The following is a 23,103-nucleotide window of genomic DNA, read 5'->3' on the forward strand; positions in this document are numbered from 1 at the left end:
TAGAAACATTCTGACAATCCTACAGCTGCTTTGCACACACTTCCAGCTTCTCAGTCTGCTTACCTATGTGTGTGACTCCATCTCCAAGGTCACAGTAACCAGATATTGCCTCCCTGTTTTATTGCTGACAGGCAGTTAAACCGTCCCTTTGCACTCTGATTCTCCTAGGACCAAAGTACTTTGGACTTGGACCTGCCTATTGTAACCTGTATGCTTCTGCTCACATCAGACCATGTTCTGATCCTTACCCCTTTCTTCAGAAGAAAGTGGCAAGTACAGCAAGTCATGGATGCAGGTAAAGAAATCATGATGCATTTAAACAAAATCTTATAATAGTGATTAAGCAGGGCTCACATTCCAGAGAAGTAGTCACTATATAAAGTTCATTAGGATTATCATGCAAAAACTGGTGGGTTTAATGTTCAGCTTGCTGCTTAGCTGTAAAGTTCTACATGAATAAAAAAATTAACACAATTTACATTATTATTTATCTATTATGTCATATACATGGTTTTCTGAAAATCCAAACATTCATATTACTCCCACTTTCTGCTGGACTGAAAGAGAGGTATTCTTAAGCAATAGCTGAAATCTAGCCTGATTTCATCTTTCACAAGGCCTTTTTGATCTGTATTCACTGTACCTTTCCAGGTGGCCCTGGAATAAACATCTGAAGAACATTTCCTAATACTGATATTGTAAATCTGCCAACACAACTTTCAGCTGTGCTCCTAGTTTTTCACTGCACTTTCATTACTTTCCAAATCATCAGTATAAAGTTGGAAGTATTTTGTCACGGTTCTCTTCCAAAGCTTCATTTAGCTGCTTTCCAGTTTTTCCTTACCTTCCACTCTTCTGGCACCCAGCCTCACTGCTTAAATACATTTACAGATCTTTCCTTATACAGCCTACTCCATAAAATTATGTTGCTGTTCTAGCATACACACCAACTTTTGCTTTCTTTTATACACCTTGGTCTTTGTCTGGCCATTTCATCTTCACCTTTGCAGCCATGTATCCAAAGCACCATTTTAAAAGCAGTCTCCCCTGAGCCAAATATTTGACCTTCCCTGAGTTTGCTTCTCTGGCTTAATTTGATTTACATGTATTTTCTCTTTGATGACAAAAGATGAAGACATTCCCTTAGCTACCATTTTAAGCCATTTGCACTATATATGTTACACAGCTTAATTTTCATTGACTGAGTTAACAATAAAGTTTGTGAGGCACATGAGATGATAGAAGTAATTACTGTTAAAGAGAAAAGGCTTCATCATAAGAGTGCCTACTAAATGACAGGAAAAAAGTCTTTCACAGGGAAGCAGACCAGCAGTTTGGCTCTGATACAAAACTTCTCTCAAAAACAGACTACTTCCTTGCTGTGACAGCAGAAGAAATCTTTTTAAAAAAATAGGGTCAGCTGTATTTTATCCAAGTCTCACAGTCAAGCCACCAAGTCATCACACTTACAGAGATATATATTCATGCCTTGAGGACGAGTGTGATAGAAGAATGTCTTAACTCTATGGCTGATTAAAAAAAGCTCCCTTCAGCAAGGAAGATAAACCTGTTCTTCAACTCAGATCACAGTGCTTTTAAGTCTGTAATCTGAAATGTTTTTCTTAACATTAAAATGTACCCACTGTCAGATACACATATTCATAGTAGTGATGTCTGTATCAAGTCAAAAATTTCATATCACTAGGAAAACTTGCAATGACAAATAGAAGCTGAAAGAAAAACACCAGTCCAGATAATACCAAGCTGCTATGTTGATGCCAGAGAGTCAGATGGGTTGTGGCTGTTTTCAGTGTAGTAATACAGAATGTCACTATACTACAACTTCTTGCAGCAAGAGAGACCTGCCAAAAGTAACACAACTTTGCCAAACAAAACTAGTCAGCATGTGTTGTAAGAGCTTTAGCACAGGTTGAGAAAAACTACAGAAACTAGGCACAGAATGAACCCCAAAACCTTCCAAAAGCCTGGAAGGAGTTGTGATTCTACTAATTTCTAATACTAAAAAGAGCTGAGAGAAATCCAGAGAAAAAGCTGGAGACTCTACAATTTTCCCTTTAGTACAAAAGCTCAGTATGAGTCAAACAAAGGTCCTAATTTGATAACTTTAGTAACTTCTAGCACCACCAATTCAGCAAAGAAATAAGTTCAATTACTAGAGAATATTCCACACCTACAGTCAAATAAATTCTCCAATTTTTCTCCCAAACTAAGGTGAATTTCTAATTAGTAAGACAGCAGTACCATTGATACTTTGTAAATTCACTTGTGTGCCAAAAAACTCTCAATTTTTCTTTTGTATTTTGTTTTTCTTCATTGCCTACTGTAATGTAGAACCAGGGCCCAAAATAGAGCACCCTTTTATTTTAAACAAACCATTTATTGATAGGAATCTGTACACATATCTCTGCCATTAACTTGATCTCAATCAAGCTATAAAGGCAAAAAGAGACCACAGTTTTATTTTGAGAGAAAGCACAAATTCATCAGAGGACTATTGTTCCACAGTTTGAGATGAGAAATAAACAGGCACAGCCCAGGGTGGCAAAGCTGACTGATTTTGTAACCAATTCAGCAGAATGCAACCATATAAACTTTCCTCTGCAATCCAGGACATGGAACATGGACACTGTTTTACCACAACCTCAGTAAACAGCTCAGCAATGTACTTTATACCTGAGTAATATCATAGTCAGGAAAGAAAAAGAAATGAGTTTGAAGTTCATAACTGAGAGCTTATTTCTAATTTTCAGTGTTAGCTATCCTCAGCTCACTGAGCAGCCCTGAGCATGCTACTTCCTTTCTTTTGTTACCTAACTGTTCTATAAAATTGAGGTGATATTATCTATCTGCCAGAAAACTGGAAGATTGATATCTGCAAGTGACTGCTGTAACATCCAAAGATAATACATAATCAGATACTGTATCTGTGTTCCCATTATTCCATTTAATTTTTAATACATATGGTTAAATATTTCCCATGTTACTGTGGGTTTATCCTGTATGAAAGATAATGATGCCTACATAATCTGCAGATGGTTTTGAAGAAAAAACAATACTTTGGACAGAGTTTTCTTGACACAGAAATTGTACCTTCTAACTTTTACAATATATCAACAGTTTGGCACTGAGCACACAGTCCCCACACTACACCAATAATCTTATCATTGGTATTCAAACATATTTGTGGAGTTTCTTTGCAAAACTGTGTGGGAGCCTTGACAAAGCTCTCTTTGGCACAGAAATAATTTCCTTAGATTTCCTTTATAAATTTTCCAAATAAACATCACCATGCATGAGTACAGAAGTCTGCCTCACCTTTCAGAACAAGCCCACTGACATACAACTATTGCTATTATAATCACAGCACTTTGAACTTGATCACAACCACAAATAAGAAGAGAACAGGAAGAAATCACATTTTGCTTACTTGAAGATACTTCAGCTTTTATAAATTGATACAGTCAATAACTTTCAGGCTTCAGCCAAAACCAAAAATTCTAAGTCATTTCTTGCTATTTAGGCCTTCATGAAACTGCTCTACTCGAGAATGAGGTAACTAACTAAATATGCCATGCAATTTCTTATGCCCCATCATGGCCTGTAAATGCTAGGAAGCGCAAGAATTGGATTTGCAGGACTTAACTGCAAGCAGCTCATGTGAAAGTTACAAAGCACCACCAGTGAGTCAGCTTAGACACACTGTCAGCTCCGGATTAGTTAACAAAGCAACGCTGTCTCGGTATCGATCACTGCGGCGGATGTTTCAGAGCTCTGTCCTCTCCTCAACCCCTAATGCCACCACACCAAACAGAGGGCCCTGCCAGCACCAAGGGCCCTGCAGCCACCCCAGAGCACTCCCAGGCTGTGCCAGGGAGGACCAACAACTGCGGTGATGCAGGAAGCACATGGACAGGACAAGAGGTTCCTACAGTTTGGATGTGGCCTCAGCACCTATGGGGAAGAAGTTCTGGATCACTTGCATACAGAGTTATTGGTATGCATACAGAAAATACCAATAACTGCAGCAGGAAAGATTAAAAGAAGCCCTGTCATACAGGCTTTGGAGTTCCTTTCTCTAATCATTTCCAGTGGCTGTTAAGGAGCTGTGGAGAAGCATTTCCCTATGGATCTGAGACTGTAAGCATCTCTTTTTTGTTAGTGCCATCAATAGTAACTTGCAGTTCCCATTTTTACATTTCATATTAGGCAGTAACACATATGCATTTGTGTGTATTAGCATCAGACATTCCCCAGGCACAGGCAGTGAAATCCATCACTAATATATATTTAACTTCACTGATAAATATATTTAACTTTCCCCTGCTGCCAATACCAGTAAACAAGAATCCTGAGAGGTGTCTCAGAGGTGTCTCACGGATTTTAAGTGATGCACTCTTATTCTCTAGGCACACTCATGTTAATACTGGACATATGCCAGCACAGTTATTTGAAGAACAGTAAATCAGCACCTGTCTCTCAGTATCAGCTATGAATGAGCTTACACAAATGTGCATGTTTGCCAGCTGGCAAAACACAGAAAATCCCAGAGCTGCCAACCCAGCACATCTCCATCCAGAACAGAAAACTAAACAGATCTCATTTAACCATGCTTGAGAAATTATTATGGAAAACAAGACAAAAAGCACACAAACATTTCAGTGCCAAGGGAATCTTGCCACCTGTTTTGCCCTGGGAAAACTGCACAATGATACTCAGATTGGCACTTTTCCTGCAGAAGAAAATCAAAGGCCCAAAGGACTCTGAACTACAGCAGTCACTGTACTCACTGTACTAAACACAAAATCCAAATGAGGGTTATCTCCTATTGCAAGGTACTTGTTACAGTATCAGTGTCTTTCCTACTGTTGACAGAATTTATGAGTGTTCTCTCTATTTGTGAGGACAATAACGACTTACCTTCAACAGATACATTCCATGTATCAGCTCTTCAGCAAGGCTGAGGAGAAGCCAAGTTTGCAAAGAGGTGAAAAACCCATTTCAAAATGGACAATTTTACATTAAACTATGTTCCTTTTTTTGTTTGCTTTTGGGTTTGTTGTTTGGTTGGTTTTTTTGTTGTTTTTTTTTTTTTTTTTGACCGAGTATTCCTTTAGCAACAAGTTTGTTTCAATGATTTTTATTCTGGCTTTTTAGTCATCAAACAAATTGTTCATTTTCAGGGTAATTCTACCATATTTTCTAAGTATTTCTTTCTTGAACAGAGAAGTTGTCTGACCCAACCAGAGAAAGTGAAACAGTGTTTCACCCTGTTTTAATTTGTGTTACTCAGAGTTCTAAACTTTACTGCAGTGATGCCAAGTAGGACTGTAGGAAAAAGCATTATGGAAGTATAGTTTTGAAAATTTTCTTAAAATATTTCAACACCACTGCAAAAAATGAGGCTTTCATTAAATCTGCTGCCTGGCTCTCCTTTAATCCCAGTGTTTCCTCAGCTGATGTTTTAAGATTATTATAATATGCGTGTCTTAAGACTTCTACCCAGAAGATAAATTAATAAAGACTAGAACTTGTTTTGGATAGCAAATATGAATTAGCCCTCCATTCTACCTTGCATTTCAAAGCATTTTCAATTCTGCTAAAAGTAAGAGTGCTCTACACTTTACATATATGCAAATGTCATTAAAATTCAGAATTGCTAAGTGGAGAGGAATGGAGTATTTTGCCCTGATGGTGTAATCCATAAAGCCTAACAATCTAGATGAGTTTTTTAATTCCTATATTAATGATCCGTTGGAGTACAGCCTATTTATTACTACTTCTTCCTGTAGCCTATGGCCTATAAAAGCATTTGCTAATTAAGTGACAAGGACTAGGATGACAGCAGCTTGGCACCTCAATAGCAAAAAGGAAAACATTAGCAAGGGGAAGACAACTGTCTGGTTAAGTGGTTACCATACAAATCATCTTAGCAGTTAGAAGAAGGGCTTCAAAGGACTGACACTTCACACATCAGTGTGAGAAAAATCAAACTTCACAAGAGCTCTAATTTGATTAAGAAAGCACCAGCATCCTCAGCATTTATGCCTCAGCTCCACAATGGTGTTTCTTCCTACTCCTGACAAGAACAAGAATAGAAAGAAACAGATTAGAATGACCTCTCTGGTATAACTCCAGAGTTTGAAGTGTAGTTTCAGAGTTATTCCAGCCTCCTTGGCTAGATTACATAATACAGTGACTGTGTTCCCAAACAATTAGTAGCTTACTTTAACATTGTAACTTCACAGGAGAGACCTTACTTCTGTCACCTTGAGTAAGGTGAGTTTCCTCCACTAGCCAAAAGGAAAAGATTTTCAGCTTAAAACTCAATCCTATTTAAAAAATATAGGCCAAAAGGTATACATGGACAAGAAGAGCTGCTGTCTGTTTTTCAAACTGGCATCATATCACACAGGGAGGGCAGGGACAAGAACACTGGCTCTACACCTGAGTGAGGGAAGATAGGCCCTGGTCAAATGGGTGTCACTTCTCAGTCACAAAGCATATTCTCCATGCCTAAAAGATCAAATATATCTGCTGAACCAAAACGTAGGGTAATCCACTTACTCATTCCCTACTCCCTTCCCACCCTAAAAAGATGGCTTCTGCCACTATTTGCCATAAGCAAGCCTTGAAGTATCTCATTTCACCTGATGCAGTTACAGCAGTCTCAAGAGGAAAAAAAAACAGTTCAAAAAAAGGAAATCCTATTTTCTAGACCATTACTTTCCAAAATTAGTGGTATTATACTGCTGGAAGCTGTAACATCCTCAACATCTCACAAAATGTAATCAAGAACATTCTAAAAAAAAAAAAAAATAAAGATGGTCACAAGTATCAACAATAAAGCAACAGGAGAGAGAAAATTTTGCTTGGTAAGGCACATCCCACAGACACTTATTATTTAAAATAAGCAAAGTCCTTATTACAGCTTTTAGCCATTGGGCTTTACCATGCCTTTCTTATTACACTGAAGAGCACCTTCAAATAACTATTTCCTTATTCTAAGTCTGTCTATGCACTGTAATAACAATTTCTATACAGCAAACACATTAAGACTAAAGTAATCCACTGAATCACTTCTCCAGTTATTAAATCAAGTTTTATTGTTTCTTTGTCCTCATGTGTTAACACAGACTTTTCCAACTTTAGAAAAGTCAAATATCAATGTTGAAAAAGTATTTAAAGTCTACAACTTGAAAGTTTCCTAGAAATACTTAAAAGAATAACTAAAATATAACATCTCTTAAGCCTTTTAATCTTGATCTTCAAGTATCAATTAGTACCACAAATATCATGGATACTGTGTGATCTCACCTCTAATGTATTACAAAGTTTTTGAAAAACACTTATGTGTTCAGAAAGTTACATTCAGGCCTCTGATCAGGCTGCTAATTCCAGAGGTAAAGATCCTTTTCCAGTACAAACCTTCCACTAAATGTTGAAAACAACACATGAAAAAGTGAGAGAACTTTGAAACTGAAGCCAATAAGGACAAAGAAAAAGCACAAGAAAGATTTGAGATTTCCAGTGAAATTTTACTTTATCAATGCTGCTCTCAGAATATTTTTAATCTGAATGCCAGAAAATCTGTGTGTTATGCAGAAAGTTTTTCTGCTCTTGACCATCCTGCAAAAACCACCAATAATGCCCAGACTTTTAATTAGATTAAAAACACTTTAAAACACTTTGACAGTTCAAATATTGCAGTGCCTGCTTATCTGATAAAACCCAAGTTAATAAAATATTTCAGTCCAGTAAAGTGTTGTCTGCAAACTCTGAGACACTGCTTCCAACACCTTCTGCAGTGGGATTTTGCTGAGTGTGGGCTGAAAGCCAAGCAGCAGGTTCCTTGCCTTTTTTCTTTTTTTCCATGTCCTTTTTGTAGTTATATTGTCCTTTTAATATGAACTGGCATTCCCTTCCTTGCATTCTCATTTTTATAACTACTCAAATATCTGCTTCCCTCCTTCCACACACTCACAGACATGTTACTCTTCTGACTAAATGCCACAGGAAAATTGAACCCTCTGTCAGTAATGAGTTGCTAGTAGAGTCAATAAGCAAATAGGAAGGACCAGCTGTAGAAACAATGCAAAGTGGGAGGTTCTATCTATAAAAGGATCATTTAAAAATAATAAATTATAGCCTGGATACACCAAAGGAGGCTGTAGAATCTTTTATAATGAAAGTTTAAAGGACAAGCCAAAAGTAGCTGCCAAGAACAGAGCAAAAATACTTATGCTTGGCTTAGCTAAGGATACTGTAATAATTCTCATAACATCCCTGCCTAGATTTACATTCATTTTCAATTTAGGTAATAAGATTGATTAAGCAAAATGTATACATATTTTGCAATAGCAATATGCATTGAGTTCTGTAAAGCATCTGACTCTCTGCCAAAACTGACTACAACCAGGTTACAGACTGGGCTGGGACAGGTGAATACACTTGGACATGACAAAGCAGGGCAAGACAGGGGAGTCTCCTCAGGGAGCTTCCTGAGGAACCCTGTGAGGTCTCCTCCAACTCAATGCTCTGCATTGCCTTCCTCCTGATGGAAGCTGCTACTCAGAACAATCTCAAACTTTTAAGTTTGGAACGTTACTCTGTTCATGTTATTTCACTAATTAGTGAAGGCCACTTCATAGCTTAAATCTGAGAAAAAAAAACAACATACCCAAATGAAAACCTTCATTGCAAACAAGGATTGAAGGCTACAGAACAGGAGGTCCACACCCATTAAACATAAGGTACTAATGTGCCATGATAGCAACAAGTGATATACATTATAAGAGTGTGACAAAGCTGAAATATGGTTTTTACACACTTTTGTTGAGAAAACTAGGGCATGGTATTGTCTTTGAGATCCTCAAGTCAGAACTAAATTTTAAAAACAGCAAGGAAGGTATACCTGTGCTGTAAGTAGTGTTAATAAATGCTTTAAACAAAGCTCCAGTTACTGGTAAAATTCAAAGACCTTAGGTGATGTGGCAGTGTGTGTAGACGACCCAGTAACTCCTTGAGAAGTTCATAATGCCTTTATTTTTAGACACAGATTTCAAATGAGACACAATAGGGAAAGGATAAAAGGATTCAGATATTCATGGCCACCAAGACAGATACTCTTTTTTTAGTCAAGAAACCTCTCATAATTTTGGGGTCTGAAATTTAATAAGTTAATCCTTCACTTACTCTACTGCTCTGTTCCTGCTCTGCACTGTTATTCTAGTTAGCAAGTCCTGTCTTACTTAGGTCAGAGGCAACAGAAGAAAGTGACATTAAACATTTTCTGCACTAAACTTCTCAAGGCCTGCAAAATTACAGACAAACACAGACAGAAATGTTAATCTACATGGTAATGAAGTCATAAAGTACAAAAAAACCCCAAACTTCCCATTGAGTCACTTTGGGAAAGCCAGATCAGTAATATCTTTTGAACTTCCCACAGTCTAGAACTAGATGTTCCAGAGATCAAGCCTACCACCATGACAACGTGCCCATGAGACACAATATCATGAATGATACACTATCTAGCATAATTTATGATTTGTACGCTTAGAGGTAACAGAACTACCAGTTTTATCCTAAGTGCATGACAAGTACTGGATAAAAAGAATTACATGTGTCCTTCACAGTACCTTGAGCACAACCCCAGCCTCGTTTCTCCTTTCACATTATACAGTTGAATGCTGCTTATCTTTAAACACCTTGAAGACATTAAATAAATACTAGAAACAGGATCCTAGCCTCAGGTACAAGGTACGTATTTGGACAGGCACACCTTCCCTGATCAGTCAGCACTTTCGAAAGTCACAGAACGTTAATTTGACCACACAAATAAAGACTAACAACTAATTAATGAATTGAGGACCATCAGTACAGGGTATTCAAATAGGAGCCTCACAGTATAAGGACACACAGCACAAATACCCTGAGGATACTGATCCTTTTGCACACATCATGTTAAGACATACAAAAGTACGACATCCTCTCTTTGTATTTATACTTGGCCTTGTACAATTCTATATTGGATTAATGACTCCTGCTTTCATGTATACACAAATAATAACCTGCAAAAAGTCCACTTTTAACACTGGAATGCCACAAGTATTTCCAATCTCTCTCAAAAGTTCAGCTACAGAATGCAGAGACAAAAAGAACACCTGAAGGAAATTCACAGCAACTTGAATACTAAGCACCGGCCTTGAACCTGAAGGTAAACATGAAAAAATCATCCTAGATTTTAGTCTGACTGCAGTTCCAAAACACACATTTTATAATTAATAGCAACTATTTCCTAATATAATATTTCATTTCAGTATAATGCCTGGATTCCCCCACAGTTCCTTACAGCTTCATCAGTTGGTTTTCCCAATTAGCAGTTTAAGAGTTTGGGATCATGGCTGCTCATTTATACAGTCTCTGCCCAGCTTGATATTAAAAGCAAACCCCACAGTGCTGTACTTGCCATTGAAATTTAGAACAAGCACTAGCCAGTCAGTTGCCTCAAACTAGATTGCTGATAGTTTGATAAAGTTCAGTTTTTCTAAACTAGTTTCTATAACATCTAGAATTCAAGTGAATATGAGTTTGAAGTGTTATAGTGATGGTTAACAAAATCAGAACACTAGTTTAATACTCTGTTCTGAACAAACCACAGATTTTAATATGTTCATGAATAAAGGTGCACTAGAAATATTAAAAGATCATTCCTACCATATATGACCATTAACATACTCATCTGGGCTGTAATACACTTTTATTCACAAGTTAAGAGAAGGCAACTTCTATCCACCACAGCAGTTTTAAAAAAGCGTTTTTTTTAACTTTTTCTAAAAGTTTTAAAAACAACAATTTTAAAATAAGTTTCCACAGAAAAGGATGGAGGAGGAAAAAAATCACTGAAAAAAGATTGTCAGCTATATAGCAAAACAAAACTCCCAAATCTTTAAAACAGTCCAAGCATTCTTTGCTAAATCAATTGAGTGAACCTAATGTATGATATAAAACAATAGACAAATACATTATTGAAAAAGCTCTGGAGACATGGTGGGTTTTGAGACACCTTTGATGATTTAAAGGGAAGGTTTCATTCCTCTTGTAAAATTACTTACACAGTAAGTTTAGAACTATCCTGGATTTTTCTCAACTTCAATCATTTAGCTGTGATCCTGCAGATCAGAATGAAATTTAACTGTGTCAAGCCACGAGGCTCTCTTTACTGGAAGCACATCAAGGTTCTCACATGAAATCAGATAATCAACACAGTAGGATTAATGACAGAGGTGGTCAGGCTGATAAAGCAGCAGAACAGAAAACTGCTTAAATGAGTTTGGAACTGCATCTGTGATAAAGTTGTAATGCATTCTCAACCCTTCACACCAGAACTGCAGAGCTCTGGTCGAAACTGATGCAAAAGAAAAGAGTTTATCACTCAGTGTCTGCCTGCAGGGAGACTGTGGCTGTTTCTGTGAAAACAGACACCAGATACTCAGACTACCACCACTGCACCCACAGTAATGCCACCAACTCTATCCAACACCCTAGGATGTCTAGTTTAGCTCACTGCAAGGGAGAATAGCAGAGGAAGGTTTTGAAAGAATTAGAAGATTTGTTTATGCCATAAAAATAAACTGGATATCAGGGATTTCTCTCAATCAACAAATTCTCAAATTAATCAATTACTATGAATGCTGGAAATTCACCTTTACTTTTTGCTACCTTTTTCCCTCCACATGAATTCTGACATTCTCACAGGTAACCCAAGGTCTGTTATTTCCTAGTTATTTAGTCATGACCCAAGTCCATTGGTACCTTAATACATGGCACAGCAGTTTCACCATGGAAGCTGTAAATACAAATTCCAGTAACATACAGAACTTTAAAACATTTAACATTAGAAAATGTCTCCATGCAAAACCAAAAATGCTATAAATGCATTACAAAAAGTTTTCCAAACAGGAAAATAAGAAAAACCACCAAACAAACTCTTGTTTTCAACTGTTACAAAAGCAGTCTTTATAAAGAAATGTCCTGCACTGAATCTCCTACACACCCTGAATAAAATTCTTCATGTCTACTCATTTGAAAGAATTAAAAACTTGCTTTAGTGAAAACTAAAAATTTCATATATCTAGCTAAACAGAAAAACTTCTGTGGAGTGACTTGCCTTTACACAAGAGGAGTTATACACATGGAGATCTCAATGCCTTTGGATATTAAAGAAATATAAAATTTTCCATTTTCTAATGCAGGTATCTATTTACAGCAATAAAACTGGATAAAAGGATTTTTGGTTTGACTTCAAGAAAAAAAAACCATGAATTGTCATGGAATGGACGTAATATACTGTAAGATAGTTTTCTGGCATTTCACTGAACTGGAAACACAATCTCGGGTAAAGTCAGGAACTAGAACAAGGAAACAAATTATTTTTTCAGTGCCTGAAAGACAACTCAATATCCTGTTTCTCTACAATAAACCTTACCAGAATAGTCAGAGCAGCAGAAACACTATCAGCACTATAAAACTGTGTTTGACAAGTTACTTTGAAAGGTCTTTTCCATATCCCATATTCATAATGGCAAGCCACTGCCTACATCAGATTTTCTCATATTATTTACTTCAAACCAGTCTCTGATTATCAGAGTTAGAAGTGTGGCATAAGCAGTAAAGAAAACAGAAGAGCAGTTAATTGTATTGAAATTTCAGTGTAATAAAATCTGTGGTTCCAAACACAGCAACCATGTATGGAAGTCCTTAACACATGATCTAAGTGCTGTGAGGCCAAGACTACCAAAGGAATATGTACCATCCCACAAAACCAATAAATTAGCTAAATTAAAGACATTTACACTTACATATGGGAGAACCAACAGCCATCAGTGTTTAACACTACATTAATGCAAAAATGCATGGCAGAGGTCAAATAATAAACCAATTATTTTTAGTTGTTTCTCTTTCTCCCATAAAGCTCGGCAAGTCCTCAAATAAATTATATGCAACAAAAACAGCTGGAAGACTGATAGAAGAAATATTTGGAGGCTGAAAGTTCTTTATCACTCACTCATTTTGAGTGAAGCAAATACAAGGACTATCATTTGACTTCAGTGAAAGTATTCTGGCTGACAGTCTTGACTTTCCCATCATCAAACACAAAGCGATCAACGTTGAGAGGAAAAAAAACTAAACACACACCTTGAACACCTCAGAGAAGAAACCAGAGCCAATTTTCTCACATGTGAAGTCATCAAGACGAGTAAGTCTGGAAAAGGCACTTATCAGGGCTCTGTATGAAGAGGTACAAACTCTTCCTAGCTGGGATGCAGTCCCCTCTCCAGTGCCACTATCAAAGTCTTCGGTGCGCTCCAGGCGTGGTGGAAATCCTGCTATTGAATTCCGCTTACTTCGGTCCATTTTGAAAACAAGATTTTATTTCACTGCGGGAGGACTTCTCACATCTTAGGTAATTTGCTGTCTTCTCTACTCTTGGTGGATCCTAAAATGCAAGAAATTGAGATTACCATTATTGTGAAGATATCTAGTAAGTTTGATAGTACCCCCAACAAAGCTTACACCAGTTTAAGAAAGAAAAGAACAAAGATATCCAAGTAGGGGCAAAAAAACCAAAGAAATAAAACAAACTACCATACAACATCAACAGTAAATACAGCAACCTAATGAATTTTTCCTTCAGAGCCTATGCTCTGGCTATTCTGAGACAAACAGGCTTGGAACTCAAAATTTAAACAATTTTCATTCCCTTCCCCCCAACCCTTTCTTTTTTTACTTAAATTCTGGTTGCTACAGCAAACAGCCAAGCAGGAGGAAACCCACAAAATGTAACATTTTATTCTATTTCAGTTGCAGTTGGGTGACCAATCTACTGCTACAGCAAGAAACTATTTCACTTTCAGAAGTGAACAAGGGATCTCCAACTATAAAAAAAATACAGACCAGTTTTCAATTGACATAAGAAAAGTTCTTCACTTGAAGCATCAAAATATTGTTTTTAAAGCTTCCATTTATGAGTCTTCCAAGACCAGTTCGTTACCTCATAGGAATACAAAGTTATATCCACTGAATATCTAGCCCCAAAATTTATAAAACCACTAACAATCCTGCTACAAAAACAGAGTATTCTGCCAGACAAATTTTCCTCACAAAGATATTTTTTAAAGCTATATTAATTTCAGTTCAACTGAAAATACAGGAAACTACATTTGCCAAGTAGGAGTAAAGGGGGGAAAAAGGGAGGGGGACCAAGAATTTTTTCTCTTTTGAAGAGGATGATGAAGTAATCAGAATGAGTCTGGAGCCCATCAAATTCAGCTTGGACTGGCAAACTTGACAGGTAGCCCAATTTTTTCTTTAAACCTTAGACTTAGGAGGTTATTCATCTATTCCAAACTTCATTGTTCATTTACAGCAATTTGCTGAGCACCTATAAAGCCTGAATAAAATGAAGAGTCACAAAGAGGATAAACAAAAAACTAGAGGGAGAGGAAGGAAACAATAACATAATTTTCTTTAAAAGTGGGCAAAACAACCACAGGGCAGGCAATTACACTTCTCTTTACAAAGATGTACAGAACCTGAACAATACACTACATTTGAAAAGCATCTCAAAAACAGAGGCACACCAGCTGTCCCCTGAAAACATAGCAGAGCTGCTATACCCATGTTTTTCATGCAGTGTATCTTTCAGAGATGCTCTGTGCCAACACATCAGGCAAACACAGTCCTTCCATGCTTTCAGAAATAAGCTCTGCTGAACTGTCTGGAATTAATTTGAGGTTGTCCGCTCCAAATAAGAAGAGTGTTTATTTCAAACATCTTAACACCTCTCTAAATGGATGTCAGTGGGTATAAGGGACTCTTACCAAGCCATGATTTTGAAAATTTAATCTCTATCAAATCCCACATCATGGTTTTCCTACAGAATTTTGTATGCAGACTCCCACATGCCTGATCTTACTGCACTTTTCAGATAACAGTGGCCAACTGGTACACAGGAGATCAGGATCCAGTTTCTGATCTCGTATTCTTAACTCAGGAGCCTTGAGGGTCTGGAAAAGGCACAGAAGCACCACAGGAAGATAAAGCCCATTGCATGTCCTTGATGGAGAAAAACAGCCCAGAGAACCTTCTCAGCTACAGACAAGATGCCTGGGAGTTTCCAACACCTGCTTAAATAATTCCTTTTGATTTAAAAAGGACAAGCTATACTTTGGTTACTTTTTAAGGAGATAAAGAAAGAACTATCTATGGAAGGAGAACAAACAGAGGAAGCCATGGTATTAGCATCTTCTGATCAAAAAAATTAAGTGTTATCTTTGAAGACTGACCAGAAAACCTACTGTAATTGAAGGAACAATTTTTTAGAACTTATTTCCATCAAAGTAGCACCCACACAGACCAGACACTTTTCATAGAAGGAGGCAAGCATTTGCTTCCAGAAATGCACAACCTGAAAATCTAGTATCACAGGGTACCATAGGATCACCACTCCACAGAAAATGCAGAATCCCCAAATAAATCCAGCAAAGAAACACATCTACACTGCAACCCAGCAAACTAAAAACAAGAAGTTCTCAAGCAAAGCAAAATTTTAAAAAATGGAAAAACAAAATAGGAAAGACTGCAGTTGTTTGAACTAGAAGAAGACAGACCAAGTTAGATAAGCAGTATTAAACAGGAGGAAAAGCCTAAATCTCTTAAGGATCCAGACACCATTAACAGAAGATGGCCTCAACACAGTTTCTACATCTGTTTAACAAAGCAAAAAATCTCCCTCACACATATACACATCTTTTTGATTGAAAACTCATGGTGAACTCTGCAAAACTCTGTACAAATTCCACAGTGAGAGGAGAGATACAATGTTCTTCACACAAAATAAACCTCAAAAGGTTCTGCCATCTGGATTCCTAAGAAACCCATTCCTTCATTTTTGCCTGCTGAAGTTTACCTTTCTAGAAAGCTTCACAAAATCCTTGGAAATTATTAGGATACAGCTCCATTATCTTGCCCAGGATTGCATACACAGAATTAGAGGAAAATTTCAAATGGGCACAATTCCAAGTGGGCCTCCTGTCATTTTGGCCAATTACACTAATGATCACATTCTCAATGAAATCAACCAAGGTTTAATTGACTGTCAAGTCAGTCTGAGGTACTTTAATTTACTACCTTGTATGGTTAATTAAAGTGCACTGAACAGAATCCAAGACTATCCTGTAAATCCTGTAACCAACTAAAAGGTTGTTGGGTGGCTTTTTTCATATTAAGGTTCAGCTTTAAAACTCTTAAGCCATGCTCAACAGACAGCTAAAAGACACTATGCACTAGAAAAAACATTTCCTAATAAAGTCTCAGCTTTCAGAATAATTTTTCTGACACTCCTAAAGAAGAAAAATGCACCCCACTATGCTAAGACCAAAGTAATTCTGAAATTCACCTTCCAAAATGCATATCTGCTCTATTCAGCCATTTCACACATTTCTAAAAAGCACAATTTCTGAATGTTTCATGCTCTATCACATTTTAATTTCTTGGCTTACCAAAACACAAAAAAGAACTCCATATTAATATTATATCAAGATCAGGTTTTTTCCTGAATGAATGCACTGATTTTTTTTAATCACAGTAGTTATATTTACAGTAATTTCTATCAGCATTAATTTGCTTAGAGATTTACCTTTCAAAACCAGTGCCTGAGCCTGCAATTATTTAAAGTTGGAAACCCCACAACAGAACATCAAGTTATACCCTAAACATCATTGTCAAACTAACAAGTGGCATATATTAGTCAGTAATTAACATTTTCTATTTCACACATATAAAAATGAGTAAGGCTCCTCTACTTCAGCAGCATCCCTTCTACGCCTCAGAGTATAAATCCAGATTCTTCCAAAAAACATTTCAACTCATTACTAAGAAGTTTTCTGTCCTCAGCAACTTTATAAATATGTGCATATTTGCACTCAAATGTCAAACTCAGTTTCCTAAAAGATGGCCCTAATAACAACAACTATTTTTAGACACAGAGACCGTCGCTAGGCATTCAGCCTGGAAAGCAATAAATCTGGCAGACGCATGTTATTAATTTGAAAAGGTTTTTTTCTGAAGAACAAGATGCCAAAGCTTTGTCAAAAGTCATTTGTCAATGATTTTTAAACTTGCAGTCTGATGAAACTTCAACAGCCAGCACTACAAAAACATAAAGGAATTAAAGGAGTTATGCTGGCAAGTGTCACTCAAGAAAATAATAACTCAAGGGGGAAGAAGACTTCACTTGTAGTACTGTGCAAATTTCAGAAGTGCTTCAAAGAAATGTAAAGAACAAACTTTTCTAAATACTGAATTGACTGAGGGTCTTAGCCTGGAGGAAAAAAAATAAAAACAAGGAAAAATTGCTTAAAAACTAAACCCATTAATTTAAACTTAATAGGTAAAGAGAACCAGGCAGTCAACAATTTTGTTCTCAGATGCTGTCACCTGCTCCCCTACTCTCTGAAAGTTCCTTGGTATGTCCATTACTTAGCTTCTTCTCCTTGAGAGGAAGATAAAATCAAATATTTACAGATGAGGTAGCTACAAATACCAGAGCTTGGACTATGTTTGGCTCAGCTCATCCTGAACCTGAAGTCTTTTTTAACTATTTTATGGGACAAGTCTTTAGATTCAGTTTATAGTCTTTCTTACAACTGCATTTGGATGTGAAAATCCCAATATATTCTATTTTCACTTTCATGGCATGCTGCTTTAATTTCATCTCCCCTGTACAGGATAATTCCCAGCTCTAGGCAGTACTGTCATAGCATAAGCTTCCTGCAAACTAGGACTGACATTCCTCAGAAGAGACCTGCATTAGCCCTACTACACCACTCCAGAAACTGAAAGTCTGCTGAACTGCATCATGGTTTTATAATGCAAACAAACCTCCACGAGAGGCTAAGCTGAAACAAACAGTTCATTTATTTTGTAACTGTAGCCAAGTTTGAAATGACTAAGAGAGACCAGCTATTACTGCAGAGCTCAGGATTCAGGGCCAAAGTTGTAGGTTTAAAAATATTTTCATCAGGCATAGGCATAAATTCTAGTACATATTTAGAAGGCAAATATAACTGAGGAAGAATATTAAAAACTCACAAACAAAACTACTTGATCCTTATGCCCACAGTGTAATTACCAGCATTTTCCAGGGTCCAATTACAATACAAAACTAAAGCTCTACCAAGGATCTTGCAACAATCCTTTCCTCTCCTAGCCTGGTTTCAGTCACTCCAATCCACAGCACAGACGGGTTCTAGCCTGGTTACAGAGCACGGTTAGAGTTAAATAACCACTCAAGTAGATCATGTACAAGACACAGCTGCTACTTCAAATGGATCATTTCAATACATTATGTTTGGTTAACAAAGCAGAGCCCAGGAGAGACAGTAAGAAGCTGCTCATGCCTTCCAGGTGTCAGCAGGCTGACATTTGCTGAGCTCTTTACAAAAAGAAAGGGAATCAAAGCCTTCTAATACCAACAGGTATTGTAACATCTCAATCTAGGAATTTCCCCCCCAGCCTCTCCACGGGGTTTGCACTGAGGGCTGACAGCTCTATTAGCACTGAGGGTTTCACATGAGACTGGAAACAACTTCTATAGTTTAAACGCAGCCAGTGAGACAATCCAGAACAGCAAAGCAAAGGAAAGAGAACACGAATGCCTGAAAGAGGGATGAAGACAAAATAAACAGGCTGAATTTCATACCTGCCTGACATCATTCAGATACAATCTTATATTTATGCATCACCACACAAGGCAGTCAATATTTTCAGCTAAAATTATCATCTGCACAATATTTAAGACACATTCTGTAGCCTATCCTTACTAAGCACAAGCCTGTGTTACTGGTTTCACCTTACAGTCAAGCACCAAGTACCCTGTTTACTGCACAAACTGACCAGTAACACAGTCTTCACTAACTCAGGACTTTTTCAAGTGAGAACAGGGCCTCCCAAACCTGTTGTTCTTAAGGTAATACAGACACTGACGTCTGTTGGTATTTACAAACCAATCTGAAGCTCCCTGTACAATGGAAAACACATAACTCATAGTCTGAGAGCCATGGATCTGGAGCGTGCAAGGTCAGCCTTCAAAAGCAAAGTTATCTCAACCAACCCCACTCCTGGCTGCAAAAGCTGTTATATTTCTCCAGTGCAACCAACAGGACAATCACAGCAGAAAGTGGCTTAGCCACTACCAGCAATGTGTTCAACTTAACAAAAAGTGACAGGATCATATGAAAAGAAGCTTACAATTTAAGTCAGAAAGAAGACTTGGCAACAGACAACAGATGGAGCCAGTGTGATACAGTTGCTGATTATTAGATGGACTTACTGATGAACACACAGCTCCAAATGAATGTGTTAGGGAACTAATAAGCAGGAAAAGGGCTTTAAGAAAAAATTGTGAACATTGACCTTTTTTTGATCTTGCCCAGCAGAGCTCTTATTTTTGTGCCAGTTTGCAAGATGCCACACTGCAAGCACACAATAAAGAGCTTTGCCATTGTGCAAATGCATGGTTGTCTGCTACAGGAAAAATACAGAAAGGGAACCTATGATGCAAGTGAACCACAAGCTTCATTCTTTTCTGCAGCAGACACAGAAGCAACAGTCCCCTCCCTTAACCCTGCATTTCTTTCACGAGTCTGTGAAACCATTTGCATAAAGGATTACAATGGCAAAAGCAAATATCTGGAATTAGAGGGTATAACTAGGTTACAGGAGGCCTGTGCCACCAGAGCAGCTCTTCTGAACTAACTCTGTCCTCCCACAGTCACAAAGATACGAAGAGTTGAAGCAAGGATTGCTCTGTAGGCCCTAATTTGTGCTTGGTGGCACTGCCAGCTGTTCATCCTAATGAAAAGCCACAAAACAAATCAAAGCAAAAACCACAGGAGAACACACATTTGCCACCAGGTATAGGGAACACACTTTTGCCTTCAGTTTAAACTACTGGTTTTGCATGAAAGTTTTACACAAACCAAAACGGACAATGGAATTACTCAGCCATGTCTACAGCTGAACACTGCAAGAATCAGAAAATGACATTTCTATTGGCATGCAACAATAATTTCCAAGGATGATGACTAAATGGAAAGGTTTATGACTAGTCCACAGGGCATGTCAGAGTTTCTCATAAAAAAATCTTATCTTAGATTGCAAATTCCACGGCCTAATTAAGTCCATGGAACTGTAAGTCTGTTGATTTTGCAGACAATAAAATATGCTAGAACTCTGATCGCTATTAAAAAAAAGAAAAAAGAAAAGAAAAAACACAGTCGAAGCACAAAGGCTTCTCATAAACTAGCTTGAATGTTAGCTGTTGCTTTTTTTAGAGGGGCAAACAGAAAAGCTTAAATAAAAGTCAACTCAGTACTCTTCAAATTCAATTCATTACTCTTGAAATTGTAGCTTCCAACTATTACAGCACCACTTACAGGAACACCCAAGTGGAAAGTCCCCCGTACTTGAAGCAAAAACCCTTCGGACCCTCCAAGGAATACAACATTAAGAGTGGCCATCTACATTTATGCAGCACGCCTCACCTGAAAGCCATAAAGCAGGCATATATGCACATACACTTGAACACTCGACCCTGTCATTAACGCGTGATTCACGTACTCTTACAGGATAGTACTTAAACAGCAAAACCCGAGCCAAGCCCTCACACCCCTCGGCAAAGCGAACATTTCCAAGGCAATCCTGGCCGGGCAAAGATCCGCGCCGGGCGCTGCCAGACCCTTGCCCCCGGATCAGAGCGCGGCTTTCCCGCGGCGCCCGCCGCCCCTCACCTGCCGCCGCCGGTGCGGACGCGGCCCCTCCGCGCACCTGCTCCCCGCACGCCCCCCTCACCTCCCCGCAGTGAGACCCTCCTCCTGCAGGGAGCCCCTTCCCCGGAGCGGCCCCGCTCCCCGCCGCCGGCCCGCCTGGACCTGCCCCGCGCCGCCCCCGCGCCGGCCGTTACCTGAGCGGCGGCGCCTGCAGGGCCCGCGGCCGGCGCGGGCTTTCATGGCCGCAACCCCTCAGCACCCCGGCGCGGGTCCGCCCCGCCGCTGCGGCCGGCGCGGGGGCCCCATGTGAGGCGGGAGCCCGGCTGCGGGACCCGGGGCCGCGACCGCCGGCTCCGCCTCCTCCTCCTCCTCCTCCTCCTCCTCACGAGTGCCACCGCCCACAGCGCCTGGGCGGGACCCGGCCGGGAGCCGCCCCTGGGCACCAGCCAATCGACACCAGGCGAAGTGTGATGGACAGTGTCTCTCGACTAATGGGAAAAGGAAAGCGGGCTGAGGGATTCGCAGGTAGTCCACGTGAGTGCCCCTTTCCAATTTGTCATGGGCGCTTGAGCGACATGGAGTCTGACCAATCACAGGAGCGACAGCAACTCCCGAGGGACGCGCGGGAGGCAGCGGAGGAAAAAGAGGGGGTGTTGCTATGGGCGCCTCGCTCTCATTGGTCAGTTCTTAGGGCGGGCCACAAATAACAGAGTCAGCCAGTAGGAGAACGGGGAGAGCAGTGATGGACGGGCGGGACAGCCAATCACCGTGTGTTTATAGCGGCAGCGGCTGAAGCTGTTAGTGGGGTGGGAATTCGGATGTCTCGAGGCTGCGGCCGGTCCCGGTCCCGGTCCCGGTCCCGGTCCCGGTCCCATCCTTCGCACGCGGCCCTCGGTGATCCCAGCTGGGTTCCGTGATGGTAACCCTGCTGTTATTGCCTCTAATTACCCGTCCCCTGCTACGTTTCCCACAGGACTCATCCCTGTCTCTGGTCTCCTTTTCTTTCCCGGACTTGGAACTTCAGCGTTTACTCTTCCCGTTCTTCCCATCTCCTGGAGTCGGTCACACGGCTCGGCCGCCCCGGTCCCCTCCTGGAACCTTTTAATCCAGCTCAGATATTCTGGGGATTCCGCTGCCAAGATGAAATAAGCCTGCGATTTTTCACATGCAAACTGTTATTTTCCAAATTATCACTTATGCAGGTGTAGGCAGCCTGTAACAGGTATGGAAAAAGATACCTTTCTTCCTGCTGCGACGCACTGCCAGGTTCCAAGTATCCATTCCAAAGCATGGCAGGACTAGAACATCTCATTAAACTGTGGTGAGGGAGATTTGGTTTTGTTTTACATTGGCGAGAGGCTGTTTTTTCCCTGACCTCATCTTTGGCAGAAGCTGAACTATTTTTACTAAAACTCTTCAACAAACGAAGTTCATTTATTATACAGTTTTGGATAGAATTACAAATCCCAAACAGTTAAAAGCCAGAGGAGTCATAACTAAAAAGGGTCTTGGACGTGAATGTGTCACTCAGCTTTACCATACCGTATTAGTAAGCAGTTTTCTCATTGTCGTTCATCATTAATTTTACATCTAGTCTTTTCTTCGTGATCTAAAATGTACTTGAGGGAGCTTGATGTTGGACACATTAGCACCAGCTCTAAATACTGAACAGAGACTTATTCTTACAGTTGGATTCAGATCTCTCTATTCTGCAATATCTTGATTAAATTTAGTCAGAATTTCAGTCAAGAGTCTACAGTAAAACTTCCTCCGTATGTTTAACTACAAAAAATATAATCATCTTTGCACAGGTAGCAGATTAAAGGTGTGTGGGCAAAAAGTGTCTTATGTTCTTAATTTCCTCCTGGATTTCCTTCACAGGAAATTTTCCCACACTCACAAATGTTAAATTATCAACCACCTGCAAACATCTATTCTAATGACAGCTCAAACACAGGGTGCAGCAACGCTTTGGTAATTAAGACATTAAAAATTACTATCATATCCATCATATTTTAATGAGATCACATTTTAAAACAGATGGGAGTGCCCAGATCCACCAGTCTCTTCTCTCTATATTCAAGCAGAATTGAGTCTCAAAATAGAGGTTTTTAGCAAGACTTTCTATCTAGAATTTGGGGTTTTTAAGTTAAGTTTCAATGCTTTATATTTTGCTGGGATTTATCTGGGCAAGATTTTGTAAAGTCAACTCTGGAACATCTCCGGGGTCCTTCACCATGTCAGGGTCCAG

At 39.1% G+C, this 23,103-nt stretch overlaps 1 protein-coding gene and 1 long non-coding RNA gene across 5 annotated transcripts in view; one reads left to right on the top strand and one right to left on the bottom strand.

Moving 5' to 3' along the window:
- Window positions 1–23,103, bottom strand: part of TESK2 (testis associated actin remodelling kinase 2) — a 110,792-nt gene that overhangs the window by 56,441 nt on the left and 31,248 nt on the right. For 2 of the 4 annotated variants that reach the window (XM_079314007.1, XM_079314008.1), the window contains exon 3: window positions 13,219–13,519. In XM_079314007.1, the coding sequence (XP_079170133.1) occupies window positions 13,219–13,437 (219 nt within the window). In that variant the 5' untranslated portion in view covers window positions 13,438–13,519. Of the gene's footprint in view, window positions 1–13,218; window positions 13,520–20,934; window positions 21,222–23,103 lie in introns of those variants that run through there. The other 2 variants (XM_079314006.1, XM_079314009.1) reach the window with 2 other exon arrangements.
- On the top strand, window positions 21,247–22,024 carry LOC306805825. The gene is made up of 2 exons (XR_013775305.1): window positions 21,247–21,386; window positions 21,826–22,024. It is a non-coding gene; the product is annotated as an uncharacterized lncRNA (long non-coding RNA).

The sequence above is a fragment of the Erithacus rubecula genome (assembly GCF_903797595.1).
Source record: "Erithacus rubecula genome assembly, chromosome: 10".
In the NCBI taxonomy this organism is placed as follows: domain Eukaryota; kingdom Metazoa; phylum Chordata; class Aves; order Passeriformes; family Muscicapidae; genus Erithacus; species Erithacus rubecula.